The sequence below is a fragment of the Bufo bufo genome, chromosome 5 (genome assembly GCF_905171765.1).
Source record: "Bufo bufo chromosome 5, aBufBuf1.1, whole genome shotgun sequence".
Classification (NCBI taxonomy): Eukaryota; Metazoa; Chordata; class Amphibia; order Anura; family Bufonidae; genus Bufo; species Bufo bufo.
In genome coordinates, this window is record NC_053393.1 from 536391142 (window position 1) to 536410788 (window position 19647).

A 19647-nucleotide genomic window follows, 5' to 3' on the forward strand; every position below is an offset into this window, starting at 1 on the left:
CTTAAGCACAGACCAATTTCTTTATCCAAAATAAATTCCCCTTGCTTAAACATCATTGCTGGATATTTTTCAAGACAATCCTTGATTGCATTCATCCATTTATCTTTGGGGATGATGGTGTACAGAGATGCGACATCTTCCGTGTATTGATCAATACTTCAAAATATCCCCTGCGTCTTTCTGAAAAGTCCACATATTCAGTAAGAGGGCTGGTTAGAGAATTAATCCCAGATACAATTGGTCTGGGAGGGGGGACGGACCACTAGAAAACTAAAAGTAAGAATTCAGGAACATATACGAAATGTAAAGAAAGGTTTAGAGACACATAGTGTCCCTGCACATAAAAAAAAAAATAATACATAATAAAAATCCAGAAGGTTTGATTTTCATGGGGCTGGAGCAACTTCGTAATAACTGGAGAGGTGGCGATCCATTAGAATCAACAGAAGAGAAGTAGAATGGATCTACAAACTCAGCACTTTACAGCCTGAGGGCTTAAATGACGAATTTGACATCAAAGTTTGTATAGTGAACATGTAAAGTATCGAGATGTCAGTTGCATCCTATTGTGGACATTGGGATGTCAGTGCGGTGGTTTATTATCGAGGTCTATACGGAGGTAGAAAGCGAATGCGGCTTTTCCAGAAAGAGGGGGGGGGATCGCCGATCTATTTGTATTGAGGGGAGGAACTAATGGAAGACAAAGAGAGAAAACTTATCATGTGATATTGAAAGGAGGAGAAAGAGAAAGTTTTATGAAATCAGAATTAGACTAAAGAGATGTTTTAACTTGTTGTATTTTACGTTATATTGTGAGTTGATGGTTTTGTATTTAAAGAGCTTGAATGTTATTTGAAATGAATTTTGTAAACATGCAAATTAGGCCTGTAGTAACGCCCATAGTGTCTTGAAAAAGGAGCAATCTAGACGAGTCCAGGAGCAATCTAGACGAAGCGGAGGCGAAACCCGGGTCGGGCGTTTCATGACAGGACGTGCACATTTTATATGATTGTTGTTTTATGGATCTTGTGAGTACAATAAATCACGTTATTTAAACTCAGTCGGCGGTATTTCACTAGGTTGGGCCGTCTCTTCTTTGTCTTTTAGGAGATTTAAGCATCGACCTTAGTGGGAACCAAAACTGAGGAATCACATCGATAGATACCTTTTGTCTCCTTCGGTGTGAACTGCACTCAAGTTGAAGCAGCGCGGTTTTCTATATGATAGCCATTGGTTATTTGTGAAGGGTACCCACCTCACAAGAAAAACTGCAGCGCAAAAGGACAATACTGATCTGGGGACTGTAACTTTTGTTGTATGTGTTTTTTTTGTTTGTAAGTGTTTATATGGGATTTTCTTTTCCTGTTTTTTTAGGGGGTTATTTTTATTATTCCTTTGTTGGCAATGACTGCCTGAAGTCTTGAACTTATGGACATCACCAGACGCTGTTTCCTCCTTTTTAATGCTCGGCCTTTACTGCAGCGGTTTTCAGTTGCTGTTTGTTTGTGGTCCTTTCTGTCTTACGTTTAGTCTGTAACAAGTGAAATGCTCTATTGGGTTCAGATCCGGTGACTCAACCATTCAAGAACATTCCACTTCTTTGCTTTAATAAACTCCTGGGTTGCTTTGGCTTTATGTTTTGGGTCATTGTCCATCTGTATTATGAAACGCCGACCATTCAGGTTGGCTAGATTTGAGCAGACAGTATGTCTCTGAAAACCCCAGAATTCATCCGGCTGCTTCTGTCCTGTGTCACCTCATCAATAAACACTAGGGTCCCCGGGGCCACTGGCAGCCATGCATGCCCGAGCCATCACACTGCCTCCGCCGTGTTTTACAGATGATGTTGTATGCTTTGGATCATGAGCTGTACCATGCCTTCACCATACTTTTTTCTTTCCATCATTCTGGTAGAGGTTGATCTTGGCTTCATCTGTCCAAAGAATGTTCTTCCAGAAGTGTGCTGGTTTTTTAAGATGTTTTTTTTTAGCAAAGTCCAATCTAGCCTTCTTATTCTTGAGGCTTATGAGTGGCTGCACCGTGCAGTGATCCCTCTGTATTTACTTTCATGCAGTCTTCTCTTTATGGTAGATTTGGATATTGATACGCCTATATCCTGGAGAGTGTTGTTCACTTGGTCGGCTGTTGTGAAGGGGTTTCTCTTCACCATGGTAATTATTCTGCGATCATCCACCACTGTTGTCTTCCGTGGGCATCCAGGTCTTTTTGCATTGTTGAGGTCACCAGTGCTTTCTTTCTTTCTCAGGATGTACCAAACTATAGATTTTGCCTCTCCTAATAGTGTAGCAATTTCTAGGATGGGTTTTTTCTCTTTTCGCAGATGAAGGATGGCTTGTTTCACCTGCACGGAGAGCTCCTTTGATCGCATGTTTACTTCTCCGCAGAATCTTCAAAATGCACCACACCTCAAATCAACTCCAGGCCTTTTATGTGCTTAATTGAGAAGGAAATAATGAAGGAATTGCCCACACCAGCCCATGAAACAGCCTTTGAATCAAATGTCCAAGTTCTTTTGGTCCAGTTAAAAACAGGGTGCCAGATGTAAAGGAGATGAAACTCCTAAACCCTTCATCCAATTTTAATGTGGATACCATCAAATGAAAGCTTAAAGTCTGGACTTTATGTCCATGTCCATTATATAACTATAACTTGAATATGTTTTAGTAAACAGGTAAAAAAATTATAATAATTTGTGTCAGTGTCCAAATATATATGGACCTAACTGTATATCCAGTCTGCCGCTCAGACTCCATTATGGTATTTACATACTAATTAGACATCGTCCATGATGCACCTGTAATAACTGGTGCGAGGCGGCATCGGAGTGATTAGCATTCTCCCAGCAAGTCATTGTCTGACACCTAATTAATGTCATAGCTATTGTAGTAGAAAGGATGAATATTCAATAAGACAATGTTACTCCAAGAAATGTTTCATATTATCAGGCGCTCAGTTTTTAATGTGTTTATTCACACTGGCGCTAAAATAGTATGGTATTCAGAATGGCACCAGGTATAAAACCTGGGAGAAAATGCCACTAAACAGTGTATGTTATGAGGTGAAGGCGGCAATTAAAGCAATGCACATGTATGTAGTCAGTGCAGCTCTGGAGTATAATACAGGATGTAACTCAGGATCAGTACAGGATAAGTAATGTAATGTATGTACACAGTGACTCCACCAGCAGAATAGTGAGTGCAGCTCTGGAGTATAATACAGGATGTAACTCAGGAGCAGTACAGGATAAGTAATGTATGTACACAGTGACTGCACCAGCAGAATAGTGAGTGCAGCTCTGGAGTATAATACAGGATGTAACTCAGGATCACTACAGGATAAGTAATGTAATGTAGGTACACAGTGACTCCACCAGCAGAATAGTGAGTGCAGCTCTGGAGTATAATACAGGATGTAACTCAGGATCAGCACAGGATAAGTAATGCAATGTATGAACACAGTGACTCCACCAGCAGAATAGTGAGTGCAGCTCTGGAGTGTAATACAGGATGTAACTCAGGATCAGTACAGGATAAGTAATGTATGTACACAGTGACTCCACCAGCAGAATAGTGAGTGCAGCTCTGGAGTATAATACAGGATGTAACTCAGGATCAGCACAGGATAAGTAATGCAATGTATGTACACAGTGACTCCACCAGCAGAATAGTGAGTGCAGCTCTGGAGTATAATACATGATGCAACTCCGGATCAGTACAGGATAAGTAATGTAATGTATATACAAAGTGACTCCACCAGCAGAATAGTGAGTGCAGCTCTGGAGTATAATACAGGATGTAACTCAGGATCAGTACAGGATAAGTAATGTAATGTATGTACACAGTGACTGCACCAGCAGAATAGTGAGTGCAGCTCTGGAGTATAATACAGGATGTAACTCAGGATCAGCACAGGATAAGTAATGCAATGTATGAACACAGTGACTCCACCAGCAGAATAGTGAGTGCAGCTCTGGAGTGTAATACAGGATGTAACTCATGATCAGTACAGGATAAGTAATGTATGTACACAGTGACTCCACCAGCAGAATAGTGAGTGCAGCTCTGGAGTATAATACAGGATGTAACTCAGGAGCAGTACAGGATAAGTAATGTATGTACACAGTGACTGCACCAGCAGAATAGTGAGTGCAGCTCTGGAGTATAATACAGGATGTAACTCAGGATCACTACAGGATAAGTAATGTAATGTATGTACACAGTGACTCCACCAGCAGAATAGTGAGTGCAGCTCTGGAGTATAATACAGGATGTAACTCAGGATCAGCACAGGATAAGTAATGCAATGTATGAACACAGTGACTCCACCAGCAGAATAGTGAGTGCAGCTCTGGAGTGTAATACAGGATGTAACTCAGGATCAGTACAGGATAAGTAATGTATGTACACAGTGACTCCACCAGCAGAATAGTGAGTGCAGCTCTGGAGTATAATACAGGATGTAACTCAGGATCAGCACAGGATAAGTAATGCAATGTATGTACACAGTGACTCCACCAGCAGAATAGTGAGTGCAGCTCTGGAGTATAATACAGGATGTAACTCAGGATCAGTACAAGATAAGTAATGTATGTACACAGTGACTCCACCAGCAGAATAGTGAGTGCAGCTCTGGAGTATAATACATGATGCAACTCCGGATCAGTACAGGATAAGTAATGTAATGTATATACAAAGTGACTCCACCAGCAGAATAGTGAGTGCAGCTCTGGAGTATAATACAGGATGTAACTCAGGATCAGTACAGGATAAGTAATGTAATGTATGTACACAGTGACTGCACCAGCAGAATAGTGAGTGCAGCTCTGGAGTATAATACAGGATGTAACTCAGGATCAGCACAGGATAAGTAATGCAATGTATGAACACAGTGACTCCACCAGCAGAATAGTGAGTGCAGCTCTGGAGTGTAATACAGGATGTAACTCATGATCAGTACAGGATAAGTAATGTATGTACACAGTGACTCCACCAGCAGAATAGTGAGTGCAGCTCTGGAGTATAATACAGGATGTAACTCAGGAGCAGTACAGGATAAGTAATGTATGTACACAGTGACTGCACCAGCAGAATAGTGAGTGCAGCTCTGGAGTATAATACAGGATGTAACTCAGGATCACTACAGGATAAGTAATGTAATGTATGTACACAGTGACTCCACCAGCAGAATAGTGAGTGCAGCTCTGGAGTATAATACAGGATGTAACTCAGGATCAGCACAGGATAAGTAATGCAATGTATGAACACAGTGACTCCACCAGCAGAATAGTGAGTGCAGCTCTGGAGTGTAATACAGGATGTAACTCAGGATCAGTACAGGATAAGTAATGTATGTACACAGTGACTCCACCAGCAGAATAGTGAGTGCAGCTCTGGAGTATAATACAGGATGTAACTCAGGATCAGCACAGGATAAGTAATGCAATGTATGTACACAGTGACTCCACCAGCAGAATAGTGAGTGCAGCTCTGGAGTATAATACAGGATGTAACTCAGGATCAGTACAGGATAAGTAATGTATGTACACAGTGACTCCACCAGCAGAATAGTGAGTGCAGCTCTGGAGTATAATACATGATGCAACTCCGGATCAGTACAGGATAAGTAATGTAATGTATATACAAAGTGACTCCACCAGCAGAATAGTGAGTGCAGCTCTGGAGTATAATACAGGATGTAACTCAGGATCAGTACAGGATAAGTAATGTAATGTATGTACACAGTGACTGCACCAGCAGAATAGTGAGTGCAGCTCTGGAGTATAATACAGGATGTAACTCAGGATCAGCACAGGATAAGTAATGCAATGTATGAACACAGTGACTCCACCAGCAGAATAGTGAGTGCAGCTCTGGAGTGTAATACAGGATGTAACTCATGATCAGTACAGGATAAGTAATGTATGTACACAGTGACTCCACCAGCAGAATAGTGAGTGCAGCTCTGGAGTATAATACAGGATGTAACTCAGGAGCAGTACAGGATAAGTAATGTATGTACACAGTGACTGCACCAGCAGAATAGTGAGTGCAGCTCTGGAGTATAATACAGGATGTAACTCAGGATCACTACAGGATAAGTAATGTAATGTATGTACACAGTGACTCCACCAGCAGAATAGTGAGTGCAGCTCTGGAGTATAATACAGGATGTAACTCAGGATCAGCACAGGATAAGTAATGCAATGTATGAACACAGTGACTCCACCAGCAGAATAGTGAGTGCAGCTCTGGAGTGTAATACAGGATGTAACTCAGGATCAGTACAGGATAAGTAATGTATGTACACAGTGACTCCACCAGCAGAATAGTGAGTGCAGCTCTGGAGTATAATACAGGATGTAACTCAGGATCAGCACAGGATAAGTAATGCAATGTATGTACACAGTGACTCCACCAGCAGAATAGTGAGTGCAGCTCTGGAGTATAATACAGGATGTAACTCAGGATCAGTACAGGATAAGTAATGTATGTACACAGTGACTCCACCAGCAGAATAGTGAGTGCAGCTCTGGAGTATAATACATGATGCAACTCCGGATCAGTACAGGATAAGTAATGTAATGTATATACAAAGTGACTCCACCAGCAGAATAGTGAGTGCAGCTCTGGAGTATAATACAGGATGTAACTCAGGATCAGTACAGGATAAGTAATGTAATGTATGTACACAGTGACTGCACCAGCAGAATAGTGAGTGCAGCTCTGGAGTATAATACAGGATGTAACTCAGGATCAGCACAGGATAAGTAATGCAATGTATGAACACAGTGACTCCACCAGCAGAATAGTGAGTGCAGCTCTGGAGTGTAATACAGGATGTAACTCATGATCAGTACAGGATAAGTAATGTATGTACACAGTGACTCCACCAGCAGAATAGTGAGTGCAGCTCTGGAGTATAATACAGGATGTAACTCAGGAGCAGTACAGGATAAGTAATGTATGTACACAGTGACTGCACCAGCAGAATAGTGAGTGCAGCTCTGGAGTATAATACAGGATGTAACTCAGGATCACTACAGGATAAGTAATGTAATGTATGTACACAGTGACTCCACCAGCAGAATAGTGAGTGCAGCTCTGGAGTATAATACAGGATGTAACTCAGGATCAGCACAGGATAAGTAATGCAATGTATGAACACAGTGACTCCACCAGCAGAATAGTGAGTGCAGCTCTGGAGTGTAATACAGGATGTAACTCAGGATCAGTACAGGATAAGTAATGTATGTACACAGTGACTCCACCAGCAGAATAGTGAGTGCAGCTCTGGAGTATAATACAGGATGTAACTCAGGATCAGCACAGGATAAGTAATGCAATGTATGTACACAGTGACTCCACCAGCAGAATAGTGAGTGCAGCTCTGGAGTATAATACAGGATGTAACTCAGGATCAGTACAGGATAAGTAATGTATGTACACAGTGACTCCACCAGCAGAATAGTGAGTGCAGCTCTGGAGTATAATACATGATGCAACTCCGTATCAGTACAGGATAAGTAATGTAATGTATATACAAAGTGACTCCACCAGCAGAATAGTGAGTGCAGCTCTGGAGTATAATACAGGATGTAACTCAGGATCAGTACAGGATAAGTAATGTAATGTATGTACACAGTGACTGCACCAGCAGAATAGTGAGTGCAGCTCTGGAGTATAATACAGGATGTAACTCAGGATCAGTACAGGATAAGTAATGTAATGTATATACACAGTGACTGCACCAGCAGAATAGTGAGTGCAGCTCTGGAGTATAATACAGGATGTAACTCAGGATCAGTATAGGATAAGTTATGTATGTACACAGTGACTGCACCAGCAGAATAGTGAGTGCAGCTCTGGAGTATAATACTGGATGTAACCCAGGATCAGTACAGGATAAGTAATGTAATGTATGTACACAGTGACTGCACCAGCAGAATAGTGAGTGCAGCTCTGGAGTATAATACAGGATGTAACTCAGGATCAGTATAGGAAAAGTTATGTATGTACACAGTGACTGCACCAGCAGAATAGTGAGTGCAGCTCTGGAGTATAATACTGGATGTAACCCAGGATCAGTACAGGATAAGTAATGTAATGTATGTACACAGTGACTGCACCAGCAGAATAGTGAGTGCAGCTCTGGAGTATAATACAGGATGTAACTCAGGATCAGTATAGGATAAGTTATGTATGTACACAGTGACTGCACCAGCAGAATAGTGAGTGCAGCTCTGGAGTATAATACTGGATGTAACCCAGGATCAGTACAGGATAAGTAATGTAATGTATGTACACAGTGACTGCACCAGCAGAATAGTGAGTGCAGCTCTGGAGTATAATACAGGATGTAACTCAGGATCAGTATAGGATAAGTTATGTATGTACACAGTGACTGCACCAGCAGAATAGTGAGTGCAGCTCTGGAGTATAATACTGGATGTAACCCAGGATCAGTACAGGATAAGTAATGTAATGTATGTACACAGTGACTGCACCAGCAGAATAGTGAGTGCAGCTCTGGAGTATAATACAGGATGTAACTCAGGATCAGTACAGGATAAGTTATGTATGTACACAGTGGTTTTTAGTAGAATATGCATATATATAAACTGTAATATGGTGTAAAGATGAATATACTGTGCAGAATGTAATAATAGGAATCCTGAGTCTGGAGTAACTACAACATCATTACCACTAAGCACTGTGATTATTGCACTCACATGATGCACATATTTTAGGCAGATATTTTACTTGATGCCGCCGTGATCTCAATTCCCTAGATGCCTCCTAGAGATGAATGAATTTATTGAAAATTCGATTTGGCTGCTTCGCCGAATTTTGCAAAAAAGCTCGCTTCATGACAAATTACTTTATCACGGAGCACATATTTCTTTTTTAAGTAGCCGGTGCAATGACCGGGAGCGGCGATAGCGCCACGCCCATCATTGTACCCCTCAGATGCCGCCTTCATACATGATCGCGGCATCTGAGTGTAAAATTAACAATAACATTTTTTTTTTCATCAAACATACCGCCTCCATTTAATTGCGACTGGCCGGCTTCCACCATCTTGCTTGAAGATCTCGGCCAAAATCCTGTGCGGCGCGAGATTACGTCAGCACGCAGGCTGGCGTGGCGACGTATGACATCATCACGCTGACTGGCGTGATGATGTAATCTGGCGCCGCACGGGATTTTGGCCGAGATCTTCAAGCAAGATGGAGGCTGGCAGCCCTTTCGCGAGCAAATGGAGGCGGTAAGTTTGAATTTTTTTGTTTTTTATACTATTTCAGGTTAAATCGATTCGTTGACACGAAGCACGAATTAAATTCAGCATCGAGGTGAATCGTTTTCCTGAAATTCGGATCTGGGATTTGATTTGTTCATCTCTATTACTTACCAAAGGACACTTGCTCCATTCACTCCACTCCGACATGACGCAGTCCTCAGGACAAGGCAACTTGCAATTCCTGGCTCCTAGAGGCATCTCTTCCGGCTCGCAGAGATAATCCTCTACGACATCTGCGGGACCGTCCACTGTGTTCTGCATGCATCTGAGGACATGGAAATGCAGGCATTGTAAAAAAAAAGTATCTATATGTGCACAGACCTAGCAATACCAGCTTTCACCAGCAGGCGGTGCTGCTGAGCAATTCTGTTATTTACAGATTATTTACAATAGTCTAATTTCTCAATCACAAGAATGTACAGAGGTAGCAAACATTAACATATACACCTGATAGTAACAGAACTCTTCAATGGCTTTTATTGTTTGTCACTTTAAAGCCTTCTGCAACAATGTATTTAAGTCACAGAGTCTCAAGTTAATGTTTGCTGCATCTGTATAAATGTAGATATTAGTGGAAAGAGAATATGTTTTATACATATTTATAGAGATTGCAGCACATTTCTTTGAGAACATTTCCTGCTTCCAATAAAGTTGTTTACATTTAATTCAATGCTGATTGCTGTGTAAACTTGTGCCCTGCCCATAAAATAAATACCCTATTACCACCCAGGAGAGCAGACTGTTCCTTATTTAAATAGGTTGTACAGGATTAGAAAAAATATGGCTGCTTTCTCTCACAAACAGCGCCACCCCCCCTTAATAGGATGTGTCTGGTATTGCAGCTTAGCTCCATTGAAGTATATGGGGGAGGGGGGTAAGCTGCAATACCACACACCACCTGTGGACAGGGGAGGCGCTGTTGTAGTAAAAATGTTTGTCTAATTCTAGACAACCCCTCTAAATCTAATTAACCAAATTGTTGCTCAGAGGCAAGAATGCTTAGTCGCCCATTTGGATGGATATGAATGGATGGAGGGCAGTGTTCCTAAGGCTATTTTGAAACTTTAGTGCTGTAACTTTGTTACAGTATGGTTTCTGCATTGCAGCAATCTGTGACCTGAAAATCAGTGTCAGGCCCCACCCCCTTTTTCCCTACACAGTAATATCGCCTCCTAAGCTCCTACGCACAAAGGGGCATAAATATATAAATAAATAAGGAATTGATACATTTTAGCCACACATTCTATGCTTGATCACGTCTCTCGAGTGGAGTTCCCCTTTAAGGCACCGCTCTTACCGGACTCTCTTGGTCTGGACCCCTTCCCCGCAGTTCTGCTTGAGGTCAATGCTGGTGACCTTACACACGCTCCACGGCTCTGTGATCCACACGTACTGGTTGCAGTCACTGTGACACGGGACCACTTCATACACCTGCAATGTATGGATCATTCATGTTACGTGGCGCGCTGGGTCGGCGTGTAAATGCCGGGAAGAAGCAATCGTCTGATTGCAGGTAAAAGATGACCTCATATTGTAATGTAATTGCAAATGGCATTTGGAGTCTCTCAGCCGCCGGATATCAAATTAATACCTTATATTCCCAGCATGAGGTCAAGGAGTATGGATTTCTGCCATGACAAAGTATACTGCAATTCCTTTAATCTGCCATCTAATAATCCAGAAAGTCTCAAAATCTAGTGCTCGTCTGTGGGAGTATAAAATACCCTTTACTGGGCTCTTTAGCAAAGGCGAATTTTCCATACATTTCTATGGTAAACCAATAATCCGGAATATTTTATAATCCCGCCCCTATTTTTTTCGAATATTCTCTATATTGCTATAACTTTGTTTTTTCGAATATTCGTAATATTCTAAAACAAGAATATATAGCAATATAGCGAATATTCGAAAAAAACAAATATAGTGCAAAATTCGCAAACAACACTACTCCTAAAGTCAAGTATATTGCAGCCTTCTCATTGGCCCACAAGCTAGAAGCAGGGAGGGATCATGTGTATTGATTAAAAAAAAAAAATTGAATAAAATAAAAAAAAGGGGGGGGGATTCAAATATTTGAAATTACGAATATATATAACTATATTCGAAATATTCGCGAATTTTCAAAGTACCTATATTCACGATAAAAATTCGAAATTCGAATATTCGTGATCAACACAATTTTTCAATTGAGTGGTGCAATTTATAGGTCACATTAAAGGTGGAAAAAGTTCTGAAACGATTTATCTTTGTCTCATTTTTTCACATCACAGAAATCTGACATTTTAACAGGGGCGTGTAGACTTCTTATATCCACTGTATGCTTCTACAGTATATGTCAACTCTTTAATGGCTCTCTAAGGCCATATGGGAATTATCCAACATGTCATTTAGTGGAATCTCTTATAGATATAGAAAAGTAACTGAACTTTATAATAAGATCCCAACGGAGAATCCGCTGATCAGAGGCGTACATAGAAATCATGGGGCCCCATAGAAAACTCAGTATCGGGCCCCTCCCTCCCCGCACAAATATAAAGTACAATTTAAGTTATATATATACAATTTATATATTTTTGCTTCTGATGGTTACTGTGCCCCAGGCAGAGTTCATGGGGACAGGGGCTGTCCTCTATATATGCAGCAGCAGCAAGCAGAGTTCATGGGGGGGGGGGGAGTCATTGGACACACTGTTCTCTCTATGATATGCATCCGCAGCAGAGTTCATGGGGGGGGGGGGGGGGGGGAGTCAATGGACACACTGTTCTCTCTTTGATATGCATCCGCAGCAGAGTTCATGGGGGGGGGGGAGTCATTGGACACACTGTTCTCTCTATGATATGCATCCGCAGCAGAGTTCATGGGGGGGGGGGGGAGTCATTGGACACACTGTTCTCTCTATGATATGCATCCGCAGCAGAGTTCATGGGGGGGGGGGGAGTCATTGGACACACTGTTCTCTCTATGATATGCATCCGCAGCAGAGTTCATGGGGGGGGGGTGGGGGGAGTCATTGGACACACTGTTCTCTCTATGATATGCATCCGCAGCAGAGTTCATGGGGGGGGGGGGGAGTCATTGGACACACTGTTCTCTCTATGATATGCATCCGCAGCAGAGTTCATGGGGGGGGGGGGGGGGAGTCAATGGACACACTGTTCTCTCTTTGATATGCATCCGCAGCAGAGTTCATGGGGGGGGGGGGGGGAGTCATTGGACACACTGTTCTCTCTATGATATGCATCCGCAGCAGAGTTCATGGGGGGGGGGGGGGAGTCATTGGACACACTGTTCTCTCTATGATATGCATCCGCAGCAGAGTTCATGGGGGAGTTCATGAGTTCATGAACGCTGCTTGCTGCTTATGCTTATATAGGGAACAGTGTGTCTCCCACCCCCATCCAAATAAACTCCCAACATCCCCCCCCAGCACGTCCCGCCCGCTCGCTCACTTCTTTCTCCTGCTGCTGTGATGCACTAGCCAATCAGCAGCAGGAGTCTAGCACTGCTAAAAGCTGATTGGCCAGTGCAGCGCCCAGCAGGCAGAGGAGAGCGAGTGGCATGCTCACCTGCCTGTTTGCAGTGCACACAATATATCTAAGAGAAGAGGGGAGCGGGGCTTGAACAGCGGAGAAGCAGGGCCCGCCCGAGCCCTGGATAGAAGACAGGCCATACTGCAGACATTGTAGGGGGTGGGGCTTTCCATCCACTCCGGGCCCCCACCTGCCACGGGAGCATAAAATCTGCAGTTTAGTAACATGATCAATAATAACAAATAAATGTATTATTACCTGAGCCTGGGGAGCGAATGGGGATCCAAAAATGAAAGAAAGGAGAAAAAAGAGAAAAACAAAACATATTCAATAAAATGATAATAATGTAACAAAACATTGTCCAGCATCACATGATAGTAGACTTGTCCATAATACATGTGTTCCCATACTAATGCATACTCCAGGATTTTCCACAAAAATCTACTGCAAATTTCACTTTTTTTTTGCATTGTCCCCATCAGTTGACCATCCCAAAAATATTCAAATTAAGAAAAAAGAAAAAATTTTATACCTTGAAAAAACTGTTTTTCTGCCATAGAAATACAAATAATTGCTCATCCAATATTTGGTCAAGTTGGCCAAACTTATGACAGTATATCTTAAAGGGAGTGTCCACCTAAAAGAGCTTGTCCAGCATTTTAATACTGATGGCCTGTCCTGGTGACAAGTAAGCAACATCCGATTGTGGGGGTCTGAATCGCAACAACCGGACGATCAGCTGCGTTGAGCTCTGTAGCCTGCTGACAGTTTACCAAGCACAGCGCCATATACTGTATAGTGGCTGTACTTGGTATTGCAGCCAAGACTCATTCACTTGAATACGACTGAGATGTACCTAGGCCAAATGACCGATGAAATTCACGTCACTGGCCTAGGAACAGAACACGGCATTCACCGGAGCACCGTGATCTATTCAAATAGCTGATTGGCAGGATTCAGACCCCCTTCGTTCAGATATTGATGACTTATCCTGAGGATATCCGATCAGGTAATGATCATCCGGCACTCTGTTCAAGAGGCGAGGATAGGCCATAAATATTAAAATACCCAACCACTCCTTTAACAAAAATATTTTAAGTTGTTTGAGTTTACAGCTCCTTTACAAACCTATGTGTCTCCATGGTTACAGACTACAAGCAAACATTTTGTGTAGTCTGATCCTTCAGCTGTATGTAAATCTCTTCCATCTGTCTCTTCCTTGAACCTACATACTGAGGAGAACATGGGACGGGGTAACACAATACTGCACATTACTAACAGATGAGGCTGCAAAGAGTTTGCATCATGCTGTCTATAGTAATGGAGATCCATAGGCTGCATAAGAGCTGCATACACCAAATATAGTTTTTAATCCAAACGATTTATAGAATTGTTGCATATTCCATGTTAGATGCATTGGAGTAATAAAAAATAAAAAATGGTTGCAAAATTCTGCACGCCCTTTAAAATGTGTTGTTGGAGACAGATGCATAAAGTTTATGAAGGATGCATTGCAGGTAGAGGTTCGATAAACCAGCACATAACTTACTTAGCAAAAAAATGTTATGATGAGGAACGAAAAACACGATTAAAGCAAGACACTGGAATTCAATGAAGGTGTAAAAGCCTAATTGTGCAAAAAAAAATGTAAGTTGTTGCTATTATTCAATGTAAAACAAGATATCTCAGCAGTCACACATCTTTTAGATTGCTGCGTATCTAGCAAATGAAAAAATCTGCAACACTAAAAGAGTTCCCAAAAATTAGGATTAGAGATGAGCGAAGTTTTGAAAAATTCAATTCGGCAACTTTGTCGAAGTTAGACAAGAAATTTGATTTGTTGCGAATTAATTAATTGAATTGCTATAAATCAGGCTACTCAGCCTAAGTGTACAGCCACATGGAGCGGCCGGGATGAAAGCGGGTTACGGCCATGCTCGGTGAAGAACTGTACGGCCAATGAGCCCGCAGCTGCCTTTCATGTAATCATGAAGACCGCACTGTATAGTTCTTCTTCATTGTAAATGGCCGCGCTGTACCTTTCAATGGACCTTTAAACAGGGGCTGATGCTGGTGTGGGATTTGGCTGGTTACGTGGCGGCACAATATACATATTATTGCTTTTCTTTCCTGCAATCTCCTGTAGGTTATTTGACAGTAAACACAGAATATTAATCAGCTCTGGCATACCCACTTCTCCAACCCCAGCGTTCTCCTGCCCTAGAGATGTGAGCCCTTCTTCTGCCATCTGCTTTTCCTCCTTTTCCACATCATCTAATATCGATGAGAACATGTCATCAGGAACATCCAGCTCCTCCTCTATCTTTATCTTGCTGACTCTTTTAGGACATGGAGACTTTAGAAGAAGTAAAGCCAGCAAAAGAGGAGGATGGTCATCATTAAGACCTGGCTCCCCTAAGGGGTGCACATTGGATGGTATTGGCTGGCACTGGAATAATAAAGGCTTCCATCTTATTGGTATTGAATTACATTTGCGGCTGATATAGGAATAGGTAAATAAATAAAACTGACGCAGGATAAGTCTCCCTGCACTATCCCTGCACTGTCCCTGCACTGTCCCTGCACTGTCCCTGCACTGTCCCTGCACTGTCCCTGCACTGTCCCTGCACTGTCCCATTCTAACATTCTTCTATTAATCGTTTTTAGCAACACTTTCCCTAGCACATGAGCGCGTGTCACGTCTCTCCCTATGCACAGCTCACAGGAAAATGGTGGAGACCGCATGGGATGAGGGTTTTATAGGGCTGTGACATCACAGGGGATGGCTATCTGCGTATCGGCTGGCTGCACGGCATTATGGGTGATCTCGCGTTCCCAGACTTCTTACTTTCACTGTGTAAAATGTGCAACAGGCATTTTAGGAAAAACTGATTCTTTACCACGAAGTGCAAGAAAATTTAGATTCGTTGTGAATCGAAGTTTTCCTAAACTTCAGACCAACTTCCACTTCAAATGCTTCACTTCGCTCAGCACTAATTGTAATTTACTAGTTTTCAGTCCTATGTCAGGAATTTTTTTCTCCAGCAGATTACTAGTGTTGAGCGCGAATATTCGAATTGCGAATTTTTTTCTCGAATATCGCAATTTCGAGATTTCGCGAATATTTAGAATATCGTTCTATATATTCGCGAAATAGAATATTCGTTTTTTTTCTTTTTTTTTTTTATTATATTTTTTTCTTTCCCACTTCCCTAAAGTTGTTCTTACCTGTCCTTTGGATTCCTGGCTTCCTGGCTGCTCCAGTCAGTGGCGTTTTCAACTTACTGCTATATTCCATATTAGCTAAATTACAATCTAATCTATATGTGTATTTTACGAAATTTCGCAATAGTCGCAATTGCGATGCGAGTAATATAACACGAAATATTCGCATGAACATTTCAACTTAGCACTGCTATACTCCATATTCTAGCCTAATATGGAGTATAGCAGTGCTAAGTTGAAATCTTCATGCGAATATTTCGTGTTATATTAGTCGCATCGCAATTTCGACTTTTTCAAATGTTCTTAATATTGCTCTAACTTCGTCTTTTAGAAATTTCGTAATATTGCTCTAACTTCGTCTCTTAGAATATTACGAATATTCTAAAAGACGAAGTTAGAGCAATATTACGAAATTTCGTAAAATACACATATAGATTGTAATTTAGCTAATATAGTGCTATAATCCCTTTTTTTTCCTGTAATTTTTTTTGCCTCTTCTGAACTTAAGTTTTGTAAAATATGTACACTATTAAAAATTATTACTATAGCAGTATATTAGCTTAAACACAATCTATGTGTATTTTACGAAATTTCGTAATATTGCTCTAACTTCATCTTTTAGAATATTACGAATATTCTAAAAGACGAAGTTAGAGCAATATTAAGAACATTTGCAAAAGTCGAAATTGCGATGCGAGTAATATAACACGAAATAGTCGCATGAAGATTTCAACTTAGCACAGCTATATTCCATATTAGGCTAGAATATGGAGTATAGCAGTGCTAAGTTGAAATCTTCATGCGAATATTTCGTGTTATATTACTCGCATCGCAATTGCGACTTTTGCAAATGTTCTTAATATTGCTCTAACTTCGTCTTTTAGAATATTCGTAATATTCTAAGAGACGAAGTTAGAGCAATATTACGAAATTTCGTAATATACACATATTAGCCTAGCCATAGTCATTAGCATAGGAACGTTGCCTTATACTATCAAGATAAATTTTCGCAATATGCGAAAAATAATTTCGCGATAATTGGAATAATTGCGAATATTCGATTTCGACGAATATAACACGAATATTCATGAGAATATTCGCGAAATATCGCGAAACCGAATATGGCACCTCCCGCTCATCACTACAGATTACATATATACTGTAGTTTACATAGTACATACAATGAAGACATAAAATCAACATATACATTTCATGCATTTCCCAGTGGAAGCTCAGAAAAATAAACAAACATCTGCAGCGTCTAGTACACCTGTATCATTATTTATTAATTTGAATAAAAAATAAATTCTAAATATTAAATATTTAAATTCTCTCTAGAGGGCAGTAGTGATATAAATTTGTCTTTCTATGGATCCAAGCTACTGCACTTTCACGAAGCATGCAATTATGTTGAGCAATTGCCTTCAACATATTGTAATATAACCGTGTGGAATAATACAGAAGAGGAGGTTCTAAGAAGATAGTCACAAAGCATCAAAACCACCCTGTTCTGAGAATATCTGCACACAACAATACATGATAATAATAACCATATACAGATTCTCCAGAGTGATTAACTAAAGTGCAAAACAATCATAGCTTATAATATTACATTCATAATCTACATATCACTATGCAAGATTATACAGTGCCTACTATAATTCTGCCTCCTATGCACAAGAATATAACTTCTATAATACTGCCCCTATGTACAAGAATATAATTACTATAATACTGCTCCTATGTACAAGAATATAACTACTATAATACTGCTCCTATGTACAAGAATATAACTACTATAATACTGCCCCTATGTACAAGAATATAATTACTATAATACTGCTCCTATGTACAAGAATATAACTACTATAATACTGCTCCTATGTACAAGAATATAACTACTATAATACTGCCTCCTATGTACAAGAATATTATTACTATAATACTGCTCCTATGTACAAGAATATAGCTACTATAATACTGCTCCTATGTACAAGAATATTACTACTATAATACTGCTCCTATGTACAAGAATATAACTACTATAATACTGCTCCTATGTACAAGAATATAACTACTATAATACTGCTCCTATGTACAAGAATATAACTACTATAATACTGCTCCTATGTACAAGAATATAACTACTATAATACTGCTCTTACATACAAGAATATACCTACTATATCACTAACCCTAGATATCTGTTTAGGTGCATGGACTGCCGGAGGATGCGCCTGCACCTCGCCATAAATCAGGCGCATCCTCCTGCACTTTCTGCGCTGGTATTCGATAAATCTCGCACTTTGGGGGTATACAGAGGAGCTTCTATAGATTTCTTCTACAGTAAGTTGGAAAAGATTGTGTTATAAGATTTCGGGTTTGACGTCTATAAAATACAATACAAAGGAAATCCCTTTTGCTTTCCTGTAATTTGAAGCCACGTTGATTGATTGTCATAATTAATAGAGACTCTAATGCCACATGTAACGCATCTCATATTTATGTTAATGTGCTATTCAATATGCACCATGAATAATTCACCCTCCAGAGGAGCATTCACAATGCAGTCTCTCGGCAGTGAGCACATCTGCCAATAGCAGAGTAAATCAGGTATAGATGACATATGGAGACATTTCTTAATATGTCTCTTGTGTAATGCACCGATGACATGTCCCCTCCCCGCTCCAACCATGGGACTTGTGGGGCTGCAGAGATGGAGATGTACTGTAGGGAACCCTACCTAGGCGTCTCATCCAGGAAGTTCTCTCCTATGGGCAGAACTTTTTATTTTGTAACAGAACTCTTACCAACTCATGTTTTGAGCATCTCCTTTAAGGTGGTTGGCCCATCTCACACATTGGTGGCATGTCACAAATATATGCCACCAATGTCAGATAGGTGCGGGTCCTGGAGGTATGCCTATAAAGTGGCCCCTAAAGCAAAGCGAAGGATTGGATGCAATCAGGGAGGCACCTGGCCTTTCTGCTGCCTGAGGCAAAAACTGAAACAGCACCCCACCAACCCAATGCCAATTTCTTAAGCTAACCCCTTCTCTTCAGCCCATGGCCCTTTGGCTGCCCCCCTTCTTGCCCATACCTGGTGCTGCCTGAGGCAATCGTCTCACCTGGCCTCATTGGTGGTGCACCCCTGAAATGCAACTCAAATTTTGTAGAATCATTTCGCTGATCACTACTCATTGATCCTCCTTGCTTCCATTCCGAACCTTCCTAAGTCCCCCACCGGTCTCTACTTCTCGTCTTTTCTTGACGCGCAGGAAATGAACGCTCAACCAATCACTAGCTGCCACAGAGACCCACTTTACCCAGTGACTGGCAAATGGCACTGTGAAGTAGTGACCAGTAGGAGTTGGGTATGGTTGGGGGCCGATGAAGTACAAGTTTGGAAAAAAAATTTACAGCATTTTGATACTTCTTGCGAACTTCCTCCTTGCAAGTAGTAAAAAGCTGCACTCAGAGAGCCCCAAACCAGGAACAATTACTGTGGTATATGGTGGTAATATCTTGGTACTATATGGCAGTTTAGAGGCATTTTGTAGGCTGAAATTAACAGC

General features: G+C 41.1%; 1 protein-coding gene across 4 annotated transcripts in view; it reads right to left on the reverse strand.

Annotated features, from left to right (window-relative positions):
* THSD7A (thrombospondin type 1 domain containing 7A) overlaps window positions 1-19647 on the reverse strand; it is a 520549-nt gene that overhangs the window by 28294 nt on the left and 472608 nt on the right. For all 4 annotated transcript variants that reach the window (XM_040431278.1, XM_040431279.1, XM_040431276.1 and 1 more), the window contains 3 exons: window positions 13107-13112; window positions 10616-10749; window positions 9430-9583 (listed from right to left, as the gene is read on the reverse strand). In XM_040431278.1, the coding sequence (XP_040287212.1) occupies window positions 9430-9583; window positions 10616-10749; window positions 13107-13112 (294 nt within the window). The remainder of the gene's footprint in view (window positions 1-9429; window positions 9584-10615; window positions 10750-13106; window positions 13113-19647) is intronic.